The sequence below is a fragment of the Anabrus simplex genome, chromosome 1, assembly GCF_040414725.1.
Source record: "Anabrus simplex isolate iqAnaSimp1 chromosome 1, ASM4041472v1, whole genome shotgun sequence".
Classification (NCBI taxonomy): domain Eukaryota; kingdom Metazoa; phylum Arthropoda; class Insecta; order Orthoptera; family Tettigoniidae; genus Anabrus; species Anabrus simplex.
The window spans coordinates 1,805,862,771-1,805,890,061 of NC_090265.1; the positions used below are offsets into that span (position 1 = coordinate 1,805,862,771).

Consider the following 27,291-nt stretch of genomic DNA (forward strand, 5'->3'; position numbering starts at 1 on the left):
AAATACACAAAATCAAGGCTTGCATATGAGCTTGCAAAGGAAACCTTCATCGAGGACCTCCGAATGAAGCGAGGGTTTCCATCCACAGATGCTAGGGAAAAATTAATGCAAGACAGAGTGAAGAAATCTGACTCGATTTCTACTCAATCAATCAGTCAATACTGATCTGCATTTAGGGCAGTCGCCCAGGTGGCAGATTCCCTATCTGTTGTTTTCCTAGCCTTTTCCTAAATGATTTCAAAGAAACTGGAAATTTACTGAACATCTCCCTTGGTAAGTTATTCCAATCCCTAACTCCCCTTCCTATAAATGAATATTTGCCCCAGTTTGTCCTCTTGAATTCCAACTTTATGTTCATATTGTGATCTTTCCTACTTTTATAAACGCCATTCAAACTTATTCGTCTACTAATATCATTCCACGCCACCTCTCCGCTGGCAGCTCAGAACATACCACTTAGTCGAGCAGCTCTTCTTCTTTCTCTCAATTCTTCCCAACCCAAACATTGCAACATTTTTGTAACGCTACTCCTTTGTCGGAAATCACTCAGAACAAATCGAGCTGCTTTTCTTTGGATTTTTTCCAGTTCTTGAATCAGGTAATCCTTGTGAGGGTCCCATACACTGGAACCATACTCTAGTTGGGGTCTTACCAGAGACTTATATGCACTCTCCTTTACATCCGTACTACAACCCCTGAACACCCTCATAACCATGTGCAGAGATCTGTAGGCCTACCCTTTATTTACAATCCCATTTATGTGATGATTTCCTTATATTAACACCTAGATACTTACAATGATCCCCAAAAGGAACTTTCACCCCATCAGCGCAGTAATTAAAACTGAGAGGACTTTTCCTATTTGTGAAACTCACAACCTGACTTTTAACCCCGTTTATCAACATACCATTGCCTGCTGTCCATCTCACAACATTTTCAAGGTCACATTGCAGTTGCTTACAATCTTGTAACTTATTTATCACTCTATAGAGAATAACATCATGCGCAAAAAGCCTTACCTCCGATTCCACTCCTTTACTCATATCATTTATATATATAAGAAAACATAAAGGTCCGATAGCACTGCCCTGAGGAACTCCCCTCTCAACGATTACAGGGTCAGACAAAGCTTCACCTGCTCTAACTCTCTGAGATCTATTTTCTAGAAATATAGCAACCCATTCAGTCACTCGTTTGTCTAGTCCAATTGCACTCATTTTTGCCAGTAGTCTCCCATGATCCACCCTATCAAATGCTTTAGACAGGTCAATCGCGATACAGTCCATTTGACCTCCAGAATCCAAGATATCTGCTATATCTTGCTGGAATCCTACAAGTTGAGCTTCAGTGCAATAACCTTTCCTAAAACCGAATTGCCTTCTATCGAACCAGTTATTAATTTCACAAACATGTCTAATATAATCAGAAAGAATGCCTTCCCAAAGCTTACATACAATGCATGTCAAACTGACTGGCCTGTAATTTTCAGCTTTATGTCTATCACCCTTTCCTTTATACACAGGGGCTACTATAGCAACTCTCCATTCATCTGGTATAGCTCCTCTGACCAAACAATAATCAAATAAGTACTTCAGATATGGTACTATATCCCAACCCATTGTCTTTAGTATATCCCCAGAAATCTGATCAATTCCAGCCGCTTTTCTAGTTTTCAACTTTTGTATCTTATTGTAAATGTCATTGTTATCATATGTAAATTTTATTACTTCTTTGGCCTTAGTCTCCTCCTCTATCTTGACATTATCCTTGTAACCAACAATCTTTACATACTGCTGACTGAATACTTCTGCCTTTTGAAGATCCTCACATACACACTCCCCTTGTTCATTAATTATTCCTGGAATGTCCTTCTTGGAACCTGTTTCTGCCTTAAAATACCTATACATACCCTTCCATTTTTCACTAAAAGTTGTATGACTGCCAGTTATGCTTGCCATCATGCTATCCTTAGCTGCCTTCTTTGCATGATTCAATTTTCTAATAAGTTCCTTCAATTTCTCCTTACTTCCACAGCCATTTATAACTCTATTTCTTTCATGTCTGCACCACCTCCTTAGTCTCTTTATTTCTCTATTATAATAAGGTGGGTCTTTACCATTCCTTACCACCCTTAAAGGTACAAACCTGTTTTCGCATTCCCATCCCAGAGTCTGTTTACATTTTTATTTACTGTTTTCCACCGATCATAGTTACTTTTTAGAAACTGCCTCATACCTGCTTTATCAGCCATATGGTACTGCCTAACAGTCCTACTTTTAAGACCTTCCTTTCTATCACATTTATTTTTAACTACTTCAAAAACAGCTTCATGATCACTAACACCATCTATTACTTCAGTTTCCCTATAGAGCTCATCTGGTTTTATCAGCACAACATCCAGGATATTTTTCCCTCTGGTTGGTTCCATCACTTTCTGAATGAGCTGTCCTTTCCATATTAACTTATTTGCCATTTGTTGGTCATGCTTCCTGTCGTTCGCATTTCCTTCCCAATTGACATCTGGCAAATTCAGATCTCCCGCTACAATTACATTTCTTTCCATGTCGTTTCCCACATAGCTGACTATCCTATCAAATAATTCCGAATCCGCATCAGTGCTACCCTTTTCCGATCTGTACACTCCAAATATATCAAGTTGCCTATTATCTTTAGAAATGAGCCTTACACCTAGAATTTCATGTGTCTCATCTTTAACTTTTTCATAGCTTACAAATTCTTCTTTCACCAGAATGAACACTCCCCCTCCCACCATTCCTATCCTATCTCTACGATACACACTCCAGTGCGGTGAAAAAATTTCTGCATCCATTACAGTAAAACCTCCCTATAACGGACACCTTCGGGACCGAAAAAAATGTCCGTTATGAAGGGGTGTCCGCCCGCGAGAGGTTATGAAACCGGTACCATTAAACATAAGTTGGAACACAATAACCCATGTATAGTATGTGTTAACAATTCTCGCAAATGTACCTTTAATTGTAAACTGTATACAGTATTGTACAATATACTGCACTGTACTCACATGAGAAAGTTGTAGATGGGCTGCTGCAACTGCGACGCACTGTATTAAAGAGACAAAAACACTTCTATGGAAACCTCTATTGAGCACACTGTACACTATTACCGTTCACCATGTTAAAATTAAAAAGAACGTATGAGTTTTTGAAACGTCAAATCAGTATGTAGATGTAGCAATATCTAGCACAGTACAGTAAAACATTAGCACTTGAAAAAATCCTTATTGTTCGTTTGTTTTGTCCATTTCGGTTTAGCAATGATGTTTTCACTATGTGCAATTAAATCCTGGGTCAAATTCACACCTTTTTCATCGTTTTGTTTACAATAAAATTCTTTCAGTCGCTTAACAATGCCGAGAGCCTCACTGTACGAGGTTATTGGCAGCACATTCATTTCCGTATTTTCTTCAAAGTCGTCATTAGCATCATCTTCACTCCCGCTTTCGTCAGAATCTTCATTTTTGTCCCTCTTCCCTTGGATTGACTGAAGAATAGTTTTCGTGTCTCCACTCTCACACTCTGTTGGAATATCTGAATCAATTTCGATATAGGTGTTCACTTGTACACTGTAACCTGCTGCATTAATCAACTCTTGTGTTGTTTCCATGCTGTCAGGAAGGGTATCCGATTCTATTTCGGGATGTCCACCACTAGCGGGAAACCCAGCTTTCAGAAAGCAGTTACGAATTGTTGAGGCCGTGACGTTTTTCCATGCATTGGTTATCCATGAAATTGCTTGGAGAACATTCAGCCCCTTTGTCAGTGTTTGAAGGGTTACTTCATTCCCGTTAAGTTCTGATACTAAGGCCATGACGTTTTTCCATGCATTGGTCATCCATGAAATTGCTTGGAGAACATTCAGCCCCTTTGTCAGTGCTTGAAGGGTTACTTCATTCCCGTTAAGTTCTGATACTATGTGCTTCATCACTAACTGTCTGTTCATAACCTTGAAGTTCTGGATCACTCCCTGGTCAAGCGGCTGAGAAACTGATGTTACATTAGGTGGGAGAAGGACGATCTTCACACTTTGCAACTTAATTGTATCCGGATGCGATGCTGCATTATCGAGGAATAATAACACTTTTCGCCCCTGGCGTATCATTTTTCTGTCCAATTGTCCTAGCCACTCTGTCATTATTTCTCTGGTCATCCATGCTTTCCTATTCGCTTTCCATTCAATGCCAAACTTCGTAACGTCCATATTTTTAAAACACCTTGGTTTTGCAGTTTTTCCTGTCACAAGGGGCTCCTCCCGTTCTCCACTCATACTTGCACATAACAAGACAGTAAGACGTTCTTTTGCAACTTTTCCACCAGTACGACGATTTCCTTTGAAACACAAAGTTTTGTCGGGTAAAGCACGGAAAAATAATCCAGTTTCATCGGCATTCAAAATATTTTCCGGAGCATACCCGTCTATGATTGAAGGTATTTTTTCTTTCCAGTTGTCAACAACCTCCATATTAACACTGGATGATTCTCCGCAAATCACTCTGAAGTTGATACCATGTCGCTTTCTGAATCTTTCTAGCCAGCCATTCGAGGCTTTGAAATCTCCAATACCTAATTCTGTCGCGAATTCTAACGCTTTTGCTTGTAGCATTGGTCCTGAGACAGGGACATTCTGACTTCTTACTTTAGCGAACCACTCTAGCGTTGCCTTGTCAATGAGAGCTCCACTACCACTTTGAAACAGTTTAATGCACTGTTCGTTGCCATTTAAATGCCATTTTTTCACTAGTTCCTCTTGCTTTTTCACAATTTCAGCTGCCTGTGTCTTTCCAACCTTAAACACTTCTGACAGTTTACGCACACCACACTTCTCACGTTTATGATAGTCTATTATGCCTACCTTTTCTTTTAAAGTTAAAAACTTCCTCGGAGCCATGTTTACACACACTTACTAACGTAAAATTGAACACATCAAAAGCCCACGAGTCAACGAAAAGTAACCTGACAGTGAAGGTACGAATTCCAGGGCTGTCGAGCATGTCAGATCACACAACTTCCGGAAGTGATAGCGTAGCATAGTGTTGCCTTCCAAGAATGTGTACAGTCAGGATCAAAAGTTACGGTGCCTGTGATTCTTGGAAGTACCGGCTGTGCAAAAAGTAAGCGAATACATACTGTACAGGACACAAATACAGAATTTTTTGAAAAAGAAAGTGTCCGTTAGGAGAGGTTTAATTGGAGTTTCTCGTGGCTATGGTGTGTCCGTGTCCGTAATAAAGGGTGTCCGTATAAGAGGGGTAAATTACTCATACAAAACATGGCATTTAATTACGGACCTAGAAAATCGTCCGCCAATGAGGGGTGTCCGCCGATGAGAGGTGTCCGTTAAGACAGGTTTTACTGTATATCATTTCTCAGCCATGATTCAACTCCTATTACAATATCTGGTAAATATATATCTATTAAATTACTTAATTCTATTCCTTTCTTTACAATACTTCTACAGTTCAACACTAACAATTTTATGTCATCCCTACTTGATTTCCAGTTCCCTGTTCCCTTATCACCGCTCCCTAGGCCATCCCAGAGGCGATGATGAATAGAACATGGACAAAGACCAATCAAGACATGCAACATTTCGTTAACTCGATGTCGGTCCATGGGTATCACTATAAACTGTGCAACACTGAGTACTTTCATGACCCCGACAAAACCTGTGTTTGCAAGCTGTGCAATGAGCATGAGCATTGCAGTCGATATCACGTAATCACATGCAAAAACCGGGGATTATCTATTGTGAACTTTTGTAATAGTGAGAAGTGACAGTACATATGACAGACTTTGTTTATACAATGCACAGTTTGTGTGCTGTATCTTTATTAGTTATGATGATTAATAAAGTGTTTATTATTATTAATATCCAGTGATACTCGAGGTAAGTATAACTTACAGGTCTAATAAACTACAACTAAGGAAGGATTGTGGAACGTGTTGGGAACCCTAATAAGGCCATAGGATCGTATCTAATTGTGGGGAAAGGGAAACTCACATCGATCACCCTTTAGCTCATATATATTATAATTAACAAAGCTACAAAGTCAAATGAACCAAAACAAAGACATAATCAAGGTATTTAAGTAAATTTATAAAACACGAGGTTTAACATGGTTGCAGAATTACAGCAAGTAGCTAATAACAAGGTACAAACCAAACCAAACCCCATGGCACTACTGCCCTTGAAGGACCTTGGCCTACCAAGCGACCGCTGCTCAGCCCAAAGGCCTGCAGATTACGAGGTGTCGTGTGGTCAACACGACGAATCCTCTCGGCCGTTATTCTTGGCTTTCTAGACCGGGGCTGCGATCTCACCGTCAGATAGCTCCTCAATTCTAATCACGTAGGCTGAGTGGACCTCGAACAAGGTACAGGTCTGTCAAAAACGCAGTCATTCCGAAAAACAAAACTGGTGAATATGGGAATCTAGAGTAAACTTGAACGCGTTGAATTTAAATCATTGAAAGTTAAATTAACGAGAAAATACCGAAACACTGGAAGGAATTAAATAAAATCAAACATGATAGAAAAAGCATAGTAATAGCACTTACCAAGATAGGCTGAGGACCCCAGGAGGGCAAGTGCTCACGAGGACGGTCGGATGGAAAAGTCGCGGACAACACACATCACACACACACGAAGCCGGCAGAAGGCCGGAAATGGACAGATCACAAGTAACCAATAGGACACCGAATTTCTCTAGATTCCTTTTTTTTTTTTTTTTTTTTGCCAATTGGAAAGGCCGTTATTTTGACCAATCCAATTGCATGACCATATATGGCCAGTTCCTAAACTGCTGATGCAAGTAGAATTGCATCACTTACTTCCTCCACGTGCCAATACCTGTTGGTTCAAAAATTATGTACTGCATGCATTTTACCAAAACACAATATTAATTTTCTTCAAGTCCAGAAGGTCTTTCTTGAATCTTCTTGAAATTAATTTAAATGATACATAACCTCTTTTCCCCAATTCAATCAAACACAACTACATGAAATTTAAATACAAAGATCACTTCAAAAATAATTCTCGCATCTCGCAATGTTCATTTACAGTTCCAAATAATATCTTGATCTGACACCAACGATTTTTACCATTTCCCCACAATTAATTATGCAAATTTACCCCACTTCTGCACACCACAAATTTTCAGTCCACCTGTCGTGATGCTAAGGATTCAGCAGCTGACTATTGCGCAACATTATGCATGCACTCACTTTGCGTTGCACCAGCTTGCTTCAAGTAAAACTTGTATGAAGTCTTATGCTTTGAATACCTATAACTCTCTTCCACTTAATAAAATTATCACTCAACATTTGAAACACCATAACTTCTTGCCACTGTTTCATGATCATATAAACTCTGGATCAGTACTCAAAATCCTTGGTCTCGGAGGTCGTGGATTCAAGATTCGCTCGAGTCCATTCACTCGGCACTGAGACATGGAAGGGGGTGCGTTGCGTCACGTGGTTGTGACAGGCCATAGGTTGGTATGGGCAAGAAGTAAGCTTGATAAAGTGTTCGTTTGGCTAGTATTGGAGTCTGGCAGTCCCAGAGAAGGCTTCTAACCTGATAGTAAACGACTTTGTTTGTGATTTCAGCATTTGATCGGTTATCTTCAGTCAGGGCACTACCAAGGTGTTGGAAGTGGTTAACTTCTTGCAATTTCTGTCCATCTACTGTGATATTTGCTCTTGACTTTTGTCTGTTGACTGACAGCTGTTCATATCGAGGAGTGGTCAACCTAGCAAAGGCGTCTTTTGCACGCTACGCCGCGCAGTGCATCCTGAGAGAGAAACAGGTCTCACACACACACACCATTAGGAGGAACTAGTATTAGGATATATCATTGTGAACTGTAGATTGGCAAATGTCACCAGATAATGATTACAAAAATATTTCAGTAATATTTGTTTCTTTTTTTTTTAATATACGAGGGTTGGGGCATGTGTCATGACAATTTATTTTTTTGTATGACTACAGCAAACAAATGGAAATATGCAATGTAATGAAACTGTCAGCCATGAAATCCTTGTACTATATAATACAGTAACCATTACGGTAAACCCTCAAAGTCCACAACGCGATACCAATCGCCTCGCCACGTGTGAATTTTGCAGGCTCATATTTCGCAGTGTTGACAGTGTACTCTTGTCTCACAGCATGCAGTGGTTCTTGTGGTCATCAGGTGGGTCTGGTGAGTGTGGTGGTTTTTCTGCTACCAGTGCTGAAGTTGCCGCCGTATAGCATCCGCTGTCTGGCATTGTCATGGAGAAAGATGATATTGTTTGTCCCTAATAGCACGACATAATTCTCTCTGTACAAAGGTTCTTTAGTAAGTTGTCGTCACCATTTTGTCATGTAGAATGAAGCGAGACGCAATCATGCCTCGGACGTTGTAAGCGATAATGACCGTCGGCTTCACGGGGAAAGGGTCCTCCCGTCATGGTGATCCTGCATGTTGCCATTCTGCAGATTGGCGTTTGACCTCTTGTTTGTATGCCCATGGTCGCCTCTCACCAGCATTTTCTCGCTTTCCTGCTGATTGCAGGTGTGCATATGGCACACAGTGTCCATTTCTGCATGTCAGTGAGTGCACGTGGCACCCACCATGATACAGTTTTATGCAGATGATCTTCTCATGAAATTCTGTGGATAGATTATTTTTCAATACTTGTTTTGGCTTGTAACATGAAGTGTCCATCTTCTGTCCACTTCCATGCATTGTGTAATTATTACGCATGACCCATCGGTTTGGACACTAACAGATTTTGCAGACTGTTGCTTGTTTCATGTCATTTCCGAAATGCTGCTGCCCATCTCGCAACAGTTCGGTACAATGCAACTCCAGAGAACGGCCAGTTTGATGTACATGCAGTTCTTGCCTCGTCACATCCATTATGCACTAATAATAATAATAATAATAATAATAATAATAATAATAATAATAATAATAATAATAATCGTATGGCCTCAGCTACCGTGTGCAGACATTTCGATTTGACGCCATCTGGCTGTCTGCTCGTCAATTTCGACGTTCCGTTTTACTCTAGGTCCGCTAGATGGCAGACAGAGTAAACCGGATCTCTCTTGGGCGTCTATGGCTGAGATTTAATTAATTTTGTCGGGTAAATACCAAATGTATCACCAGAGATCTTTTACATGCCGACATCGTACGACATGGAGTGTGGAATGGACTTTTTTCCGCCCTTCAAAAATCCGACTACCTCTGCCGGGTTTGAACTCGCTATCTTGGGATCCGGAAGCCGACACTCTACCACGGATCCACTTAGCCTGACTCACTACTGCAGTCCCGTGGCCCTGTGCGGGCTGGTCCCTGTACTGTGACTATCGCGTGGAAGCACCGTACAACTGTGAGTGGAAAGAAAAAGTTGCCATGACTTATGGCCTAACCCTGCTGTATGTCGTTCTTATCAGGATGTTATGCGATAAGAAAAGAAAAGAAAAGAAAAAGAAGTTTGCTGGTAGCTAATCAAATGTGTTCATAGACAGAACACATCAAAAATAAAGTGAATCGTCCCTCTTCATTGCACTAGAATATGGTCATAATATTCACATTCTCGAATGGAAAAGAATGTTGTCTGTCAGCACGTTCTTGTTCTTTGAAAAACTCCAGACTGATTTCTGAAACTTGTGATGATTCATTCTAAACACTGATTATATATGTTGATTACATGACTGAAATGCATATACAATGAAGCGAGACGCAATCATGCCTCGGACGTTGTAAGGGATAATGACCTTCTGCTTCACAGGGAAAGGGTCCTCCCTTCATGGTGATCCTGCATGTTGCCATTCTGCAGGTTGGCGTTTGAGCTCTTGTTTGTACGCCCATGGTCGCCTCTCATGACTGAAATGCATGTACAACACAGAACAAAGAAAATGTGACTTAAAAATGAATGGCTAAAATGTCAAATCAGCAGAGTGCTGTGCGACAAAAAAAAGTATCTAACCATCTGAACGGGAAAGTTTACAAGTCCATGGCTCACAGCTGGCCAGCATGGACCACGTCAAGGATAACCAGGTAAGAAAGATGGGAAAAATTCAGGTGGTATGGTCATATCACTAAAAACGAGGAAAATTCAGTGTCTGCTATGAGCCAAAAGGGCTGCCTGAAGAAACAGTGGCTGGACAGAATCAAGGACGACATGTAAGTGACCAGCCTCAAGTCCTCAGCAGCACTCCTGCACCATTGCGGGATAATGAATGAAGGGCATAGCTGCTACCTTCTCAGTCCTCAACTTTGTCAAAGACATGTATGAGATAGTGCAGTGTTAAACTACAATACACAGAAAATCTGTTTTCTGTGCTTACTAATAACTTGCTCATGTGGATTGTTAGAGTTAAAGTACACTGAATGGCCATGCGAAGATACTGAATATGATGTTAATAACGAGTTGTTCTTCTGAGAGCCCCCATAACGGCAGCAATATGGCGAGGCATCGACTCAACAAGATGTTGGAATCGTTCTGGACCCACACATCTTGCACTGCTACAGACAACTCTATAACATTTTTGTATTGAAAAGGTGGACCCTTTTAAGTTTCCTATCTTCCATTCGTCTTATGTAGTCGGTGCGGCGTTCATGGAGCATACAACAGCGTTGACAGCACGCCATAAATGCTCGATTGGATTAAGATTGGGGATCTGGAGGGCCAATCCATGGTCGTTACTTCACTGAAGTGCTCCTCCAACCACTTGCGTGCTACCACAGAGCGGTTACATGGCGCATTGTGCTGTTGAAACATGGCATCTCCATCAGGGTACTCCAGGTCCAGAAAGGGATGCAGATGGTCTGAAAGAATGTCCACATAATGTGCACCTGTCAGCGCTCCCTGGAGCTGGACGGTGGGGCCTAATTGTGACCATGAGACCTCTGCCTAGACCAGAACTAAGCCACCTCCCGCCTGGACACGAGCTTGTTGACATGCAGGATCCATAGCTTCATGCGGCATATGCTACACGCTCACATGTTCATCAGCTCGATATAACTGGAACCGGGATTCATCGGACCATACGACACGCCGCCACTGTTCCATGGTCCACGGGCCTATGCACGTTGTTGAGCTGTGTGTCGAGGTGTCGGCAAAGGGACAAGAGTTGGTCTTTGGCTGGTGAAGCCTATGTGGTGCATTTGCCTCCTTACAGTCCTGGTAGAAATGGGTTTCTAACTCCCAGTATTCAACTGGGCGGTGATCTGACACACAGTAACACGTCAAGCGTCCAGTATGGTTCTGCGTAGGCGATGTGATGTCCGTTCGTTAAACACTTGTGGTCGTCCCTTGCGGCAGTTTATGCGGTATTGAAGATCCACCCTGGACACTGTTGACTCAGAAACTGAAATTCGCGTTTAATCTCCACAATGCTATGACCCATGGGCCATGCACCGATGACCATTCCATGTTTCCAAAGTCGGTTAACTCGCGACGTGTCGCCATCTTGACAACACTGCCATCTGTGACAGACTGCTCAGCTGCGCTGCAGTTAGCCGCAATGCTCCATCCCTTCCTGTGACTTTTGGCCACTCAGTGTATTACTCATAATGGTATAAAGCTACTTTCAACTAAAACAACAAAAGCTTAATTATTCTGAATCTGATAGCATTTAATGCCATTGACTAAAACTGATGCCCAAATATCAGTGTTGATTTCATTGATCTTAAGTTCTTTCCCCAGTTTGATTGTGAACCGCTTGTATTTCTTGTTATAGTTTGTGGCAGACACATTTATGATAGAAAAGTAAAATTTGGAAGGAGTTTCATAGATGTGTTGCGTTCCATACATTTGATCCTTCCTGCATTTACATATACAGTAATGAATATTGTTCTTTTTTTGTGTGTTGTAGGACTTGATGGTGGGTGATGAGGCAAGCAAACTTAGATCCATGTTGGAAGTAAACTATCCTATGGAAAATGGAATAGTCAGGTAAATTATTGCTTCATTTTTATTCATTTGAAGAAGCTAGTATTATTATCTCATTTTTGTAATATGTTATCTCTCTTGTTATACGCAGGAACTGGGAAGATATGTGCCATGTTTGGGATTATACATTCGGTCCTGAAAAAATGAACATCAGTCCACCAGACTGTAAAATATTACTTACAGAACCTCCAATGAATCCAACAAAGAACAGGGAAAAAATGATAGAGGTAAGGAAGTGCAACATTACAAACAAAACTTGTAGTTTTAAAAGTGAATAGTTTCTGGCATTGCTCGTTGGAAAGACGTCTGGGGAACAGACAAGAGCATCAACCATACCTAAGGCTACTGTTATATCGAAATTGTTGTGTTTTGACTGACTGGAAATCGCCCAGAACAAATCGAGCTGTTTTTCTTAGGATTTTTTCCAGTTCTTGAATCAAGTAATCCTGGTGAGGGTCCTATACACTAAACCATACTCTAGTTGGGGTCTTACCAGAGACTTATATGCCCTCTCCTTTACATCCTTACTACAGCCCCTAAATACCCTCAAAACCATGTGCAGAGATCTGTACCCTTAATTTACAATCCCATTTATGTGATTATCCCAATGAAGATCATTCCTTATATTAACACCTAGATACTTACAATGATCCACATTAGGAGCTTTCACCCCATCAACGCAGTAATTAAAACTGAAAGGACTTTTCCTATTTGTGAAACAACCTGACTTTTAATCCCGTGTATCATCATACCATTGCCTGCTGTCCCTCTCACAACATTATCAAGGTCATTTTGCAGTTGCTCGCAATCTTGTAACTTATTCATTGCTCTATACAGAATAACATCATCCGCAAAAAGCCTTATCTCTGATTTCACTTCTTTACTCATATCACAGATCTCAATAGCTACATTCGCTTAAATGCGGCCAGTATCCAGTATTCGGGAGATCGCGAGTTCGAACCCCATCGTCGGCAGCCCTGAAGATAGTTTTCCGTGGTTTCCCATTTTCACACCAGCCAAATGCGGGGCTGTACCTTAATTAAGGCCACGGATGCTTCCTTCCCACTCCTAGCCCCTTCCTGCCTCATCGTCGTCATAAGACCTATCTGTGTCGGTGCGACATGAAGCAAATAACAAAAAAATTTACTCATATCATTTATATACAGGGTGAAGCGAAATTCGCGCACTCGGGCGTCGCAGTGCGACTCCTTATATGCCAGCAATAAAAAATGTCTCTCACAAAAGTTCGTCCTGCGAGTATATCCGGCAGAAAAAGGACGTTCAAGAGTGGCAATCTGGCAACACTGTAACCACATGTAGAGTAACTACCTCTGTCAGCACATATTAGTCGTTCTGTACAGTTAGTGCAGCGGATAGAGTTTTGGGTTAGCATGCAGGAGGTTGAGGGGTCGATCCTGGGTTGAGGCGTATGTTTTTTTTATTTCGTAAATGTAGTCTAGGTGGTATGGTATCTGGCATCTTAATCGTCAACAGCGATTGCAGCGGGTCCTCTAGAAACCATTTGCACTACGTACTACGATCCTAGGAATGGATGAACAATCGGTTTCATTGGTCAGCTTTGAAAGACGCCCTTTCCATGTCGTGGGCATGAATTTATTCGCTGTTGACGGTTAAGATGCCAGATATCATACCACCTGGACTACATTTACGAAATAAAAAACATACGCCTTAACCTAGGATCGACCCCTCGACCTCCTCCTTGCTAACCCTAAGCTCTATCCACTGCACCAACTGTACAGCACAATTGCGTGCTGACAGAGGTAGTTACCCTACATGAGGTCACAGTGTTGCCAGATTGCCATTCTTGAACATCCTTTTTCTGCCGGATATACTCGCTGGATGAACTTTTGTGAGAGACATTTTTTAAATTACTGGCATGTGAGGAGTCGCGCTGCGAAGTCCAAGTGCGTGAATTTCGCTTCACCCTGTGTATAAGAAAACATAAAGATCCAATAATGCTGTCTTGAGGAATTCCCCTCTTAAATATTACAGGCCACGAACCTGCTATGCTGGCGTAGCAGTGGGAGAGGTGATACTCCCACGTGGTGCGTCCCAGGTGGCGGATAGGGGGGTCCTAACCAGCTTGCCAGTGGACTTGAGCGAAATAAAATACCTCTCGCGGACCACACACACTACCCTCAGTGGGTGGGGGACGCAGATGAAGAATACACCCACGGTATCCCCTGCCCATTGTAAGAGGTGACTAAAAGGGGCAACCAAGAGATGATTGTCTTGCAACCATGAAACTACTTGTGATTAGTACCACCACGCAGAAAACATCATGGGTCGCTTTTACTTGCGGGTAGTACCACTATATTAGGTACCAAATAGGTTTGTGATTAGTAGCACACAGCAGCACCGTGCGGTCGGCTTTTACAGTACCTGTGATTAGTACCACCATATGAGCAAGACCGTGGGATGATGGCTACCATGGTTCTGCCTTGCCTATGATTAGTACCCACTATATGAGGAACACCACGGGATAGTGCAGGTCCCTGTGGTTAGTACTCTTATGTGCTGAACACCATAGAGTTGCGTTACCTGTAAATGGCACCGCAATGTGAGAAAAACCATAGGTCTGTATTATCTGTCGAATTTCCTAACCTGCGAGTAGTACCGTAATGTGTGGAATACCGCGAGTCTCTGCTGCTTTTGATTAGTACCGCAACATGGCAAATACCATGGTTCTACTTTCCTAGCGATAAGTACTGTTATGAAGGGCCGATAACTTGGATTTTGGACCCCCCCTTTTTTTTTTTTTGCTAGGGGCTTTACGTCGCACCGACACAGATAGGTCTTATGGCGACGATGGGATGGGAAAGGCCTAGGAGTTGGAAGGAAGCAGCCGTGGCCTTAATTAAGGTACAGCCCCAGTATTTGCCTGGTGTGAAAATGGGAAAACATGGAAAACCATCTTCAGGGCTGCCGATAGTGGGATTCGAACCTACTATCTCCCGGATGCAAGCTCACAGCCGCGCGCCTCTACGCACACGGCCAACTCGCCCGGTGGGACCCCCTTTAGACAGCAAGCATCATAGATTCAGTGTTATGCTATAGCAGCAGACCCTTGGTCAGTAATCATATTATTTTACGTCAGTTTCTGTGAATGTAAGGCATTGCGGGTCGCATCCACTGATTATTTCAAATTCATCTCCATTCATTCTTCATTCTCACATTTTGAATTCTGGTCAGTGGAGAATTTTGGACTTTTAATTTGTCATTCTGTTTTGTCTCATTTCGTACCGTTAAGGGCCGATGACCTCAATGTTAGGCCCCTTTAAACAAGCATCATCATCATCATCATCATCATCATCATCATCAAATATTACAGGGTCAGATAAAGCTTTGTATACTCTAAGTCTCAGAGATCTATTTTGTAGGAATATAGCAACCCATTCGGTCACTTTTTTGTCTAGTCCAATTGCACTCATTTTTGCCATAAATCTCCCATGATCTACCCTATCAAATGCCTTAGACAGGTCAATTGCGATACAGTCCATTTGACCTCCTGAATCCAAGATATCTGCTATATGTTGCTGGAATCCTACAAGTTGAGCTTCAGTGGAATAACTGAACTGCCTTCTATCGAACCAGTTATTCATTTCGCAAACATGTCTAGTATAATCAGAAAGAATGCTTTCCTAAAATTTACATGTAATCCATGTCAAAGTGAGTGTTCTATAATGTTCAGGTTTGTGTCTATCACCTTTCCTTATATACTCCGGCTACCATAGCAAATCTGCATTCATTTGGTATAGTTCCTTCATGCCAACAATAATCAAATAAGTACTTCAGATATGGCACTATATCCCCTCCCATAAATGTATTGCTTCTCTAAATAACAGACTTTGTACGTTGTATGATTGTAAATAAAGGATACAGATCTCTGTACATGGTTATGAGAGTATTTAGGGGTTGTAGTAAGGATGTAAAGGAGAGAGCATATTTGTCTCTGGTGAGACCTCAACTTGAGTATGGTTCCAGTGAATGGGACTCTTACCAGGATTACTTGATTCAGGAACTGGAAAAAATCCAAAGAAAAGCAGCTCGATTTGTTCTGGGCGATTTCCGACAAAAGAGTAGCGTTACAAAAATGTTGCGAAGTTTGGGCTGGGAAGACTTGGGAGAAAGGAGATGAGCTGCTTGACTAAGTGGTATGTAGGATGCTAAGAGGTTTATTTTGTCACCTATTCAATACATACAAATTTTACATTTAGGAATTAATTGTTAATTCCATTTGAGACATGTTTCGCCCTTCATTGAGGGCATCATCAGTCAAATTACCTCCTCAAGGCAAAAATCAGGTACCTGATTAGTATTTAACCTGCACAAGGAATATCTTTGGAAATTTTGCCGATTTTTACCTTGAGGTAGGTATTTGTTGGTTTTCACTGTAGCCTGGTTGGCTTTGACATTGCAAGTGATAAAAATCATTGTTATCCGTGTTGAAGATACTGAATGTAGGATGCTAAAAGGTTTATTTTGTCACCTATTCAATACATATCAATTTTACATTTAGGAATTTATTGTTAATTCCATTTGAGACATGTTTCGCCCTTCATTGAGGGCATCATCAGTCAAATTCAGTATCTTCAATACGGATAACAATGATTTTTATCACTTGTAAGTGGTATGTTCCGAGCTGTCAGTGGAGAGATGGCGTGGGAGGACATCAGTAGACGAATAAGTCTGAGTGGTGTCTTTAAAAGTAGGAAAGATCACAATATGAAGATAAAGTTGGAATTCAAGAGGACAAATTGGGGCAAATATTCATTTATAGTAAGGGGAGTTAGGGATTGGAATAACTTACCAAGGGAGATGTTCAATAAATTTCCAATTTCTTTGCAATCATTTAAGAAAAGGCTAGGAAAACAACAGATAGGGAATCTGCCATCTGGGCGACCCCTAAATGCAGATCAGTAGTGATTGAGGGATTGATTGTTGTGAAATATATCTAGTGAAGAGTATTAAATAGTATTTTATTTTATGAAATACTTCCTCTCATGCAGAGGCTGCCTTGCGACAAGGTATACTTGTTACAAGTCATTAATCTCACTTTTGGTCCGTATTGATGATAGTGATTACATACAATTTACAAAATATACATTCAATGTTAACCTAGTCAGTACTTACAATACCACATTCTGTGGTTAAATAATTATAAAACATAGAAAGGTTGTGAACATGTTTCGCCCTTCTTAATGGGCATCATCAGCACAATGGATAACCTTAAAACAAATAATTACAATTAAGAACGTTTACAATTATTGGTCATATAAAATTGGAATGAGATGTTGTGATGTTGAAAGTTATTTTTGATATCATTATTAAAAAGTTTGACGCGAATGTTACAAACACAAGTTAAAACTATTGTAGTACAATTTTACAATATTGTCTAAAAATATATATATATATCGGCATTCGTCTGGAATTGAAATGGATCCTCTTGTTTTAATTTTTGATGAAAGTCAATGTTATTGTCGTGTTCACCACCAAGTAGATTTGAAGAATAAGATATGTATAAAACATACGTTCCTATTGTAGAAATTAGGTCAGGAATGAACAGTTGGTGTTATTTCTTGAGTTAAATTGGTTAAAACACTTTCAGGTGAAAATATGTTGAGATGGAATATACGTTGAAAATTTATCCAATGTACAAGTTGGAATGGTTAACGCTATAACAGTCGTCTTCCAGATTGTTGTGTAAATCTCAATGGTTAAAACTGCAAAGAAATATAAAAACATATTTAATGTGTATGTATAAATAATGTATGTGATTGTACAGTGTTATGGGTTACGTAAAAATGGATACTTACTCGAGTGCCATGGGGTGTCTATCTTGTTCTGTTATTAGCGTTAGTCTGACTGGCGTTCCTGCTACGCGTATGTATGGGTGTGGCGGAGGGAGGGAAGAATTGGGTGGAGTAATATGTATTGGTACAGGAGGGGGATTATTTGGAGGGGGAATTGTAGGTTTAGTATTCGGGGGGATAAGTAGAGTTGTTCAATTGACAACTTTTAATGTATGCAGAATTTTCTATTGATTTGGGATAACTGTTTTCAATAACTTACGTATTAATATGTATAAAGAACTCTTAATCTCCGTGTCGTCATTAAGGTTGGGATCTTTATTAAATGTTTTGTCCAGATAAATATAAATATTTTCTAATTTATTTAGTAGTTTTCCCTTGTTAGTATTATTAATGTCAGATCTTTTTCTATTGAGGTAAAATGGTGGCCCGTTTCCTTCATGTGTGTACTCATAGCAGAATATTTGTTATGTTTGTAAAGTATACTTGTGCATTTATATTTAGAAGAGAAATAGATATACTGTACTTGAGAAATGTTGAAAGTAACCTAATTGTAACAGTGATTTCTTAGAATTATCAGTGAGCCCCTTAAGGCTATGATGGTAATCTCCCATAATGTTGTACCTGGCAGAGACATCTGTTTCCAGAAATTAGCGCCAAAAGCGGGAATCGTTCCCCTTGCTCCAATCATCAGACCTACTATGTCGATTTCCTCTATCTGGTATTTCTCCCTGTACTAAGGAATTGTTGGTAAGTAAATATTCCTTTTCTCTAGGTTAACATCAGAGGGCTGCGACATGGCTTTCAAAGCGAATTGTGGGGTCGATGATGTAACTTCTCTTCTTATTCTTGAAAGCAATGATGTCAGTCCTTCTGTGGCTTCCGTTGTCCGCTCAGCGATGAACCTCTTCAAATACTTGGAAACCATGGTCTTTTAGTGTTGCTGCAATTAAAGAGCGGATGTTATGATGACGTGTATTCCTTAAAAGTTCACCATGAGGACAAGATCCCAGAACATGTGCAAGAGTTTCAATCTCCTTCAGGCGGCGCCTACAAAGGGAATCGTTCTGAGATCTTCCTGGTACCGATCTAACTGCTGAAATGTTTGCTGTCATCTTAATTGCTTCTCGCCATTCACTACATGATAAGCCTTGATGGTCTCGAATCCAGGAGTTGGCAGGAGTATATTCATTGAACAAACATACACCTCTTCCTTTCTGCTGCAAGTTACTCCACTCACTGAATGCACTTTCTCTCAGTACTCTTCTCACTTTCCTGGCATCTGTTACTTCTAGGCGTGGATGTAGCAAATTGTCAGATGGAGGGACATTGAGGGATTGTAGTGAGAGAGTTATTTCTTCTTTCAGATTTCTTGTAGCACGGATGTATTCATCACCTGAGCTTAATATACCTTACAGATGTTAATGTGCTGAAGATGAGCTTCCCAACTGGCGCAGAGGAGTCCCAACCCCTTATATTTTTTCTCAGTGTAGACCATTCCATTGGGAATGTCTGCAGGTATTTGAAGAATTTCCTTAAGAGCACTTTGAATTAGTATGTCTGTATCAGCAAGGAACTTTTTCAGAATCTTCTCTGGTTTAATAGTTTGGAATGGGTATATGAGAGATGGGCATATAACAGTGTTTATTACTTTAAATTTCTGGTCAGCCTGTAATAGTAGAGAAGAATCCAATTTCTCCATTTTATTCTGTAATTTTTTAAGCTCCTGTGTAAGTTGAAAAATTATTTCATTTGAAAAGTTAACTCCCAGATAGCGGATTGTTTCCCCACGTCGCAAACTCGATATATCATAGCTCTTAAATTCAGCTGGGTCTTTGATTAACTTTCCGTGTTCGATGGAGATTGCCGTAGATTTTGTTGGGTTGACATAAAGCCCTATTTCATGAAATCTCCTTGTGACTATTGAATATAATACTTATAGCAAATTGACTCACTTTCTGTACAACAGTATTTTATATTTTGCCCTAGGTTACAATGTCTGTTAGGCTGACAGGGTTCCCCAAGGTTTAATTAAATAATTCCGCAGTTCCGGAACTCAAGGGAAATAGGAAAGGACCTTGTGGAAGTGACTAGTAACCACAAGGATGATGCGACAAACTTAATAGACTGAATACAGAACGGCAATGCAATTGAGCGCTAAAATAAGAAAACGCGCAGGCATCTTGTCGCTTTGGAGTATAGTGTGTGCTTCTCCACAACATATTATAGAAAGAAGAAAGCATAATTAAAACGTGTGTTGTGGCATAGTGATTTTGTGTGTGAAAATTGTTCATAAGCAACATTTTCATTAGTGGACATTTTACAAGACGATCCTCTCAAGTGGCCTATTGTGTCCTGTTTGGGAAGGCTGTCAAGGAGAAAGGAGAATTTGTCTTTCAGTGAGCTGGCATGAGCTTCAGTTGTGTGCATTGTGTTACTCTGACCAGTGTGTGGGGTGAGAGAGGGAGGGAGAGTGTAAGCCAGTACTCTACAGATTTACTTGACTGAAATGAATATTTCCGGCCACTATTTGCTAATGATCAAGATTTAACGATAAGGTTCATTTTCCTTTATACTTTTCTATAGGAAAATGAACACATGCAAAATACTAATCTAGAAGGATACCACTGTTGATTTGTACATTTTTGAGGGGCTATTTAATTCAGGCTTTTAAGAATCAATGAAAAAAAATCCAAAGCATTTGTTAGGCAGCACGTTAAATGTCCATATCCATATATAGCTTGGAGGCGTAACCAGACTTAAGAAAAATAGCGGATAGGAAGAGCATTGTCAGATGTACGGTATTGTTTTTTTAAGCAGCGATATGTTAGGGATTTATCAAAAGGAGAGCTTCAAAATACGCCTTTGTTTTTTGACCACATGAGTGACGTTGGTCTCGTTAGGAACATTCTTCATAAAAATGCACGATTCCCCAAAGAAAGGTTGGGAAAATCAGAGCATCTGTCACGCAGGATATTAAAGTGTTTTCCTCAACATTTACATGAATTGCAATAAATCTAAACTGTACCATATTCAAAAGTTGCAGTAATAATGCAGAGATATGTTATGTATGTCAGGAGTTGTTTAACATGAAACATGCTTTAAACACTGATGAAGAGTGAATGGAAACTGTGGAAAGTATGCTAAGTATGGTTTTTATGTAAATTGAATATTAATAGGTATATTTGTGTTTCTTGATATCTCAGAGTGAAGATTAAAGCAAATTGCAAGTGAAAATACCGTATTTACTCGTGTATTAGACCTCCTTGCGTATTAGATCCCCCCCCGGCTTTCCGAGACGAAGAAAATGAAAAAAATAAATCTCGCATATAAGACCCCCCCAACGTAATTAGTCAGAGAAGAACAGCAATTCTGCTTCAAAGCGGGTACAAGTCTTACTGCAGCTCTGATATCGCACAAATTTGTGAATAGTTTCGTCCGTACGACCTACGCAATGAAAACGTGTCGAATCCATGCGGTACATCTGTGTTTCGTAGTTAGGAAATGTCCGCCTCCGTAGCGTAGGTCTACTGCAGCTCTGATGACGTCGCACAAATAGGTGTTCGACCCGCGCATTCAGTCATGCTATGTGTCTGTTTAGTAGTTAATAATGTCAGCCAGCGTAATGGTTAGCACAATTAGTTGCTGTTCTCAGGAGTCTGATTTTGATTCCCGGTACCGTACTGCCAGAGATTTACGAATGGCAGGAAGGGTGATATGCGGTAAAAGCGGCAGGCCTACATGAAACTCACCATCCACTGGGGGTGTGTCTAAAAAGAGCTGTACCACCTTGGGATGAGGAAATGAGTTTACTTTAGTTGAGAAATATTCGTGGTTGTTGCTGTTTATATAGCAGGCAAGATCATTAACAAAGTGGTCGTTTAATATCTCGTAACTCGGGTCAATATAAGTATATATTTGGAGAGAAGTAAGTTTAAAACTTGATAAAAGCTATCCAATTAACACGATTGTTTTACTCGTCAACATACCTAACAAATAATAATAATAATTTTATGTCCCCACGTACTTTAAACGATTCTCGGAGATGCCAAACAAAACATACTAGGCCACACGTTAATACAAAAAAGACAACAAACGTACGGAATTAAACATTATGATAATAAAACGCATTACTGCCACACCTGTACATATCCATAAATGCGGTATATTTTCCTGTTGTTTATTTTTATTCTTTCCGTCGAGGAACTTTTGGCACTATCAGTGCGATAATATACCTAACCTAAACAATGTGGTCTATCTTATCTCATGGACGGCTGTTTACGTAAATCCTGATGTGATAAATGTAGAGAACAAGCATGTAATGTACTTAAAAATGGGGTCTGTGTTTCAACAGCCACAGTTATCAAAAGAATGTTTCCAGTTACTATGTATTACATTCGGAAGTACAACTCGTAACATATGCTAGTTATCAGCTGATGGTATGGCACACCTTCTACACACAGCTTTATTCGGAAGGAGTGGTTTCTGCTACATATACTGTACCCGGATGAGATGGACCATAGGTATCATGATTTGATATTATAAAATAAATTCAGGCATATGAGAATATTGAAATATACACATTGTCAGTCTTGTGTGGATGGAAAGATTTCAACATTGTCAGACAGGCTGCGACTAGCTGTCACCAAGTTTTAAGCCTGTTATAATGGGTGATGTATTTCCTTGTTGAAAGCTAAGAGGATTAAATTGAGCATACAGAACAACAGTGCTGATTGCTACAAGGAAGTGCGGGAGCGTTTATTCCTGAACAAGGGTGCAACCAGTGCGTCACTAATTGGGAGAAAATGTCGCAATAAAGTTTCCCGTGCCTCCAGGCATATTGTTGTCAAGTTTTCAGGGGGAGATATTTAAACTAACCGTTGCCAATGATACAATTTCTAAAGGGCTCACAGATGCACGAACATGACAGAATACAATATGAACTCCAGTTATCTTCCCAGATAATAATAATTAAAATATTCCAACCACCGAATTGAACAGATGGAATTTTTTAGATATCATCCCCATGTTGATTAATTGTAAGTTTGATGAATTAAAATAGAGAATTCTAGGAATTGACCCATGCTGTATCGCTGTTGGTCAGAAAGATCACACCAGCATAGACGCCGACTTAGCGCGCAAAAAAGTGGAAGACAGAAATCAAGTAATATCTTTGTGATCTTCAAACGATATGAGATCAGAATACGACACATGAATGTGTATCACCAGTTTATTAAGTGGGTTAAAATAAGAGATCCAAATCCACCTGCAAGTGCTGATTTAGGATAACCAAGCCCCCTCCCTCTGGTATAACTGCGGATGACCCAGGAAACCATATTATCCATAAATACTAGAAGGGGAACCTCACAAGAGACAGTTGTTTGAAATAGTTTGATACTCTGATACATTGACACTGCAAGTCAGTACCACGGGACTCATTCTAAGTCAGTTAGAGCTGAAAGTACGTGAGTCGTTATGAAAGTGAAGACGGACAGTGAGATTATTTATAGTATCGATTGTTAATAATCAGTATAACTGTATGTTGAAATTAATACATTTATGAAGGTTTCATATGATTGAAAATAAATAATTAACGGAACACCGACAGTACTTTATGAAGGCAGTGTGCGGAGCCTGAAGTAATAAGTTCAAGATAGACGGTGAAACAATTATCCGGAGCAGGGAACTGTAGGAGTGTGGCGATCAGTAGGCGGCCTAGGAACATGTCAGGAAGTGCCGGTTGACTACCGCGATACGCGCCGGGTCGAATAAAACGACATCATCGTAAAGTGTCACGGCTTGTGGTTCGGGCACAAGTGAAGAAAAGAATTGTGAAAGTGTCGTGGGTCTTTAGGCACCTATAAGTGTTTTATTGTATAAATCATTGTAAATTCATAATCAAGGTATTAATAATGGGTAATCGCCCAGGAGTGGGTTTTTTTTGTTAGTGTTATCAAGTTCCACAAGATGAACGAGTAAACCAATATGGGGCCATGATGCTTCTCAACCGCCGCGAGACAGTGGAATTCTACACAGGAATGAGTACACAAAATTGATATATTTGAGGATGTTATCGCGATAAGATGGGATAAGTGTAAATTAATCATGGTCATGGTAACGTAACGCATGGATCACTTCCCAAATCCATGCTTTATTTAAGATAGACGGACGAACTAATTTACATTAACATAATTATGGGTTAGACTAATTAATTGATTATTTGTTTGTTGTATATAATGTAAATATGGGTTATATTTTTCAATTAATGCATGCTGTTTGTAAATACTTTCATTGAAGTTCATTTCAAGTGTCAGGTTTTTCTTTTATGCTAATCCCGTTTATTTTGATTTCTCAATCACTGCGGTGATTTCACTACCCAGCATAATTTTTGCGGCAAAGTATTTGTTACGTGATTTTTAACTAAATAAGGTCCCCTGATTTCAGAAATGTCATTGGTTCTATTGTATCACATCTAGTCTTCATGTTATTTGCCGTTTACTGTCTGAAAATGTGTCATTGCGGCACAGTGCTGCTTTGTGATAACAGTGAATCGGCTGTTTGTGGATTCCTACAAGAGGAGCTTAAAGGCTGTACTACTTCATAACGGAAAAATTCTAGCTTTGATTCCTGTGGTACATTCGGTTTCACTAAAAGAAAATTACAATATATCACAATGCAGACTGTAGATAAAATCAAGTATCATGAGCACCGGTGGGATGTGTGTGGTATTGTATTAGGACAACAAGCAGGCTACACTAAATGTGAATGGGACAGCAGACCTAGGGACAAACACTGGTCTACACCTTCCTGGCCCAAGAGACAAGTTTTGACACCTGGTGTGAAAAATGCTACAAATGTTACAACTGCTTCATTAGTTGATCCACAAAAAAATAGTTTGCCACTGCTACACATCAAACTGGGAATCATGAAGCAGTTCATTAAGGCCTTGGACAAAAGTAGCCCCTGTTTCAAGTACATTGCAAACAAATTTCCACATTTATCTGATGCAAAAGTCAAGGAAGGCAGTTTTAATGGACCACAAATTAGAAAGCTTCTGAAAGACAGAAACTTTGAACAGACGATGAATGTCGTGGAATTTGATGTATGGAATTCAATAATGAAGTTCCTAGGAAATGTAAAGGATGAACAATACGAAACAATTGTGAAAACGATGTTGGGTGATATGAAAGAGTTGCGCCAAATGAGTGTGAAACTGCACTTCCTTCGTTCTCATCTCGATCAATTTTCGGAAAATCTTGGGGCTGTTCATGAAGAGATGGGAGAGAGGTTACATCAGGACATCAAGGAGGCAGAAAGAAGATACCAGGGGAGGTGGGATGAACCAATGATGGCTGACTGCTGTTGGTATTTGAAAAGAGAAGACAAACTTGATGCAGACAGACGCTGGGGAGCTAAGCGTTCATTCCAAAGAGACATCTAGGACTGTTAAAGTTTATTTTGTTCACATTTATGAATTCATAAAGATACTAAATAAAAGTTACAATGTTTGCTTGTAAATCACATTTAATTGTCAAAATAAAATGCTCTCATTGCCTCAGAGTTCTTTGTTTATGTGTATTTGTGTAAATCAGTATTATATTACAATAAATGCTAAGTATTTCATTCTAATTTTATACTCGATAATTATTCATTGTATATAATAATTCAAGACAATATTCAACTATTTCAAAATATATATAATAATACAAAGGAATATAAATATTTCCAAAATCCAATATTCAGGTCTGTGTCTTATTTTGATATACGTATTGCGAGAAAACGTGACGTGATACGTAGAAAGGGACAGCGGATCATGTTCAGCGACCCAAAATTAGTTAAGATCACCTATCGCACCTCTTGCCGCAAGAAAAAAGTTTGAAAATGCTGGGTTGTGTTATTTGTACCTTAGTTAGGCATATTTGTTACCAGATCTCCAGATATATGAAAGTGCCAGGGTGTGTAAATTGTGTGTTTGCATACGGAAGGTCATGAGAAATAATAATAAGAATAATGCTTTGTGAGTTCGCAAGTTAAAGTATAATAATAATAATAATAATAATAATAATAATAATAATAATAATAATAATAATAATAATAATAATAATAATTTTTTGAGACTTTGCTGGTTAAAGTAATAATCAATGTGGAGATAACATGTGGCGTAGAAGACTTTAATTCGGGCAGTAAACTTAATCTTTACATAAATTATTGATTTAACGTTTTTGGACTCTGTAATAACCATAAAAGTTTGTTTAGAAGCAATAGAGGCACGTGTGTAGGATGGTCACAATATGTTGAAAGCCCAGAGTGGTTTGAGCCCAATCTTGATGTTGGAATTCGTGCGGGACAAAACTCCGGCATGAGGTGAAAATTGAGTCATACTGATTTTGATGGAGAAATAGATAAATCTTGAGGCCTAAGACGATATAATATGCCGATTCCGGTGTAATGAGTGGCAGAATCCACGCACCGAGGATTAATTAGTGAATTAAATGTTTGAAGAGTTCCAGTGGAATAAATGGACTTCAAATGAAAAGGAAGGAATAATTTAGCAATCGCAGGTATTGGGTATATTTTTCCAGATGCGAGTTGCCATGGGATTTGAGATTTGTCTTGGGAGGAAGCGGTGTTCCCATAAAATTAACGGCAGTATGAAAATGAAGGTTGCGGTTCCGAATACCGGATGTAAATCGGATCTTGGTGGTTCATAGTGGGATTTAACATATGTGACTAAATTATAAAGAGTGAAAATTAAAATATATAACTTTCAAAATAATAATAATAATAATAATAATAATAATAATGATAATGATAATCCAAGTAAATCTTGTATTTATTGACTGCTTAGTGCCAGACCAGACCGAAATTGTAAAAGCTTATGCATTAACCATAAATATACTTACTGGCAGTGTAGCATGTGAAGGCCCATAGTGAAAGGATGAGGAAGTTTTGGGAAGATAAGAAGAAGAAGATGAAGAATACCAGTGCTATTTAATGGTTCCACGTGCTCCTTAAGGGGCCAAACGAATGTGTGTGTATATATATATATATTGAAGAGGTACGATAATGATAATCTCCACTGATGAAAATAATAATAATAAAAATAATAATAATAATAATAATAATTTATTATGAAACTGATCATTAATTTGTGTGGACTAATAACTAGGAAACGCGACCCCTCGTTTGAAACGGCGGCAAAGGTTAGCATATAATCACCCCGGATGATAAATGATAATCCAATATAGGATGATAATTGAAATAAATGATAATAATAAAATAATTAATGGTAATCACAATATATGATAATGATCAGATAAATAATGATAATTATATAATAATCATAGGAAGATACGATAGGGACAGTCGTGTCGAATTGGTCGGAACCAAATGTTGGTTTTTCACATGGGAGATAGTTGGCAGTATGTGTGAAATAACCCACGGATGGCACGTCTATTTGTGCGAGCATAATAA

At 39.5% G+C, this 27,291-nt stretch overlaps 1 protein-coding gene across 2 annotated transcripts in view; it reads left to right on the forward strand.

The window, feature by feature from the left end:
• Arp2 (Actin-related protein 2) overlaps window positions 1-27,291 on the forward strand; it is a 205,273-nt gene that overhangs the window by 96,371 nt on the left and 81,611 nt on the right. For both annotated transcript variants that reach the window (XM_067138557.2, XM_067138558.2), the window contains 2 exons: window positions 11,910-11,989; window positions 12,078-12,213. In XM_067138557.2, coding sequence (XP_066994658.1) covers window positions 11,910-11,989; window positions 12,078-12,213 — 216 coding nt within the window. The remainder of the gene's footprint in view (window positions 1-11,909; window positions 11,990-12,077; window positions 12,214-27,291) is intronic.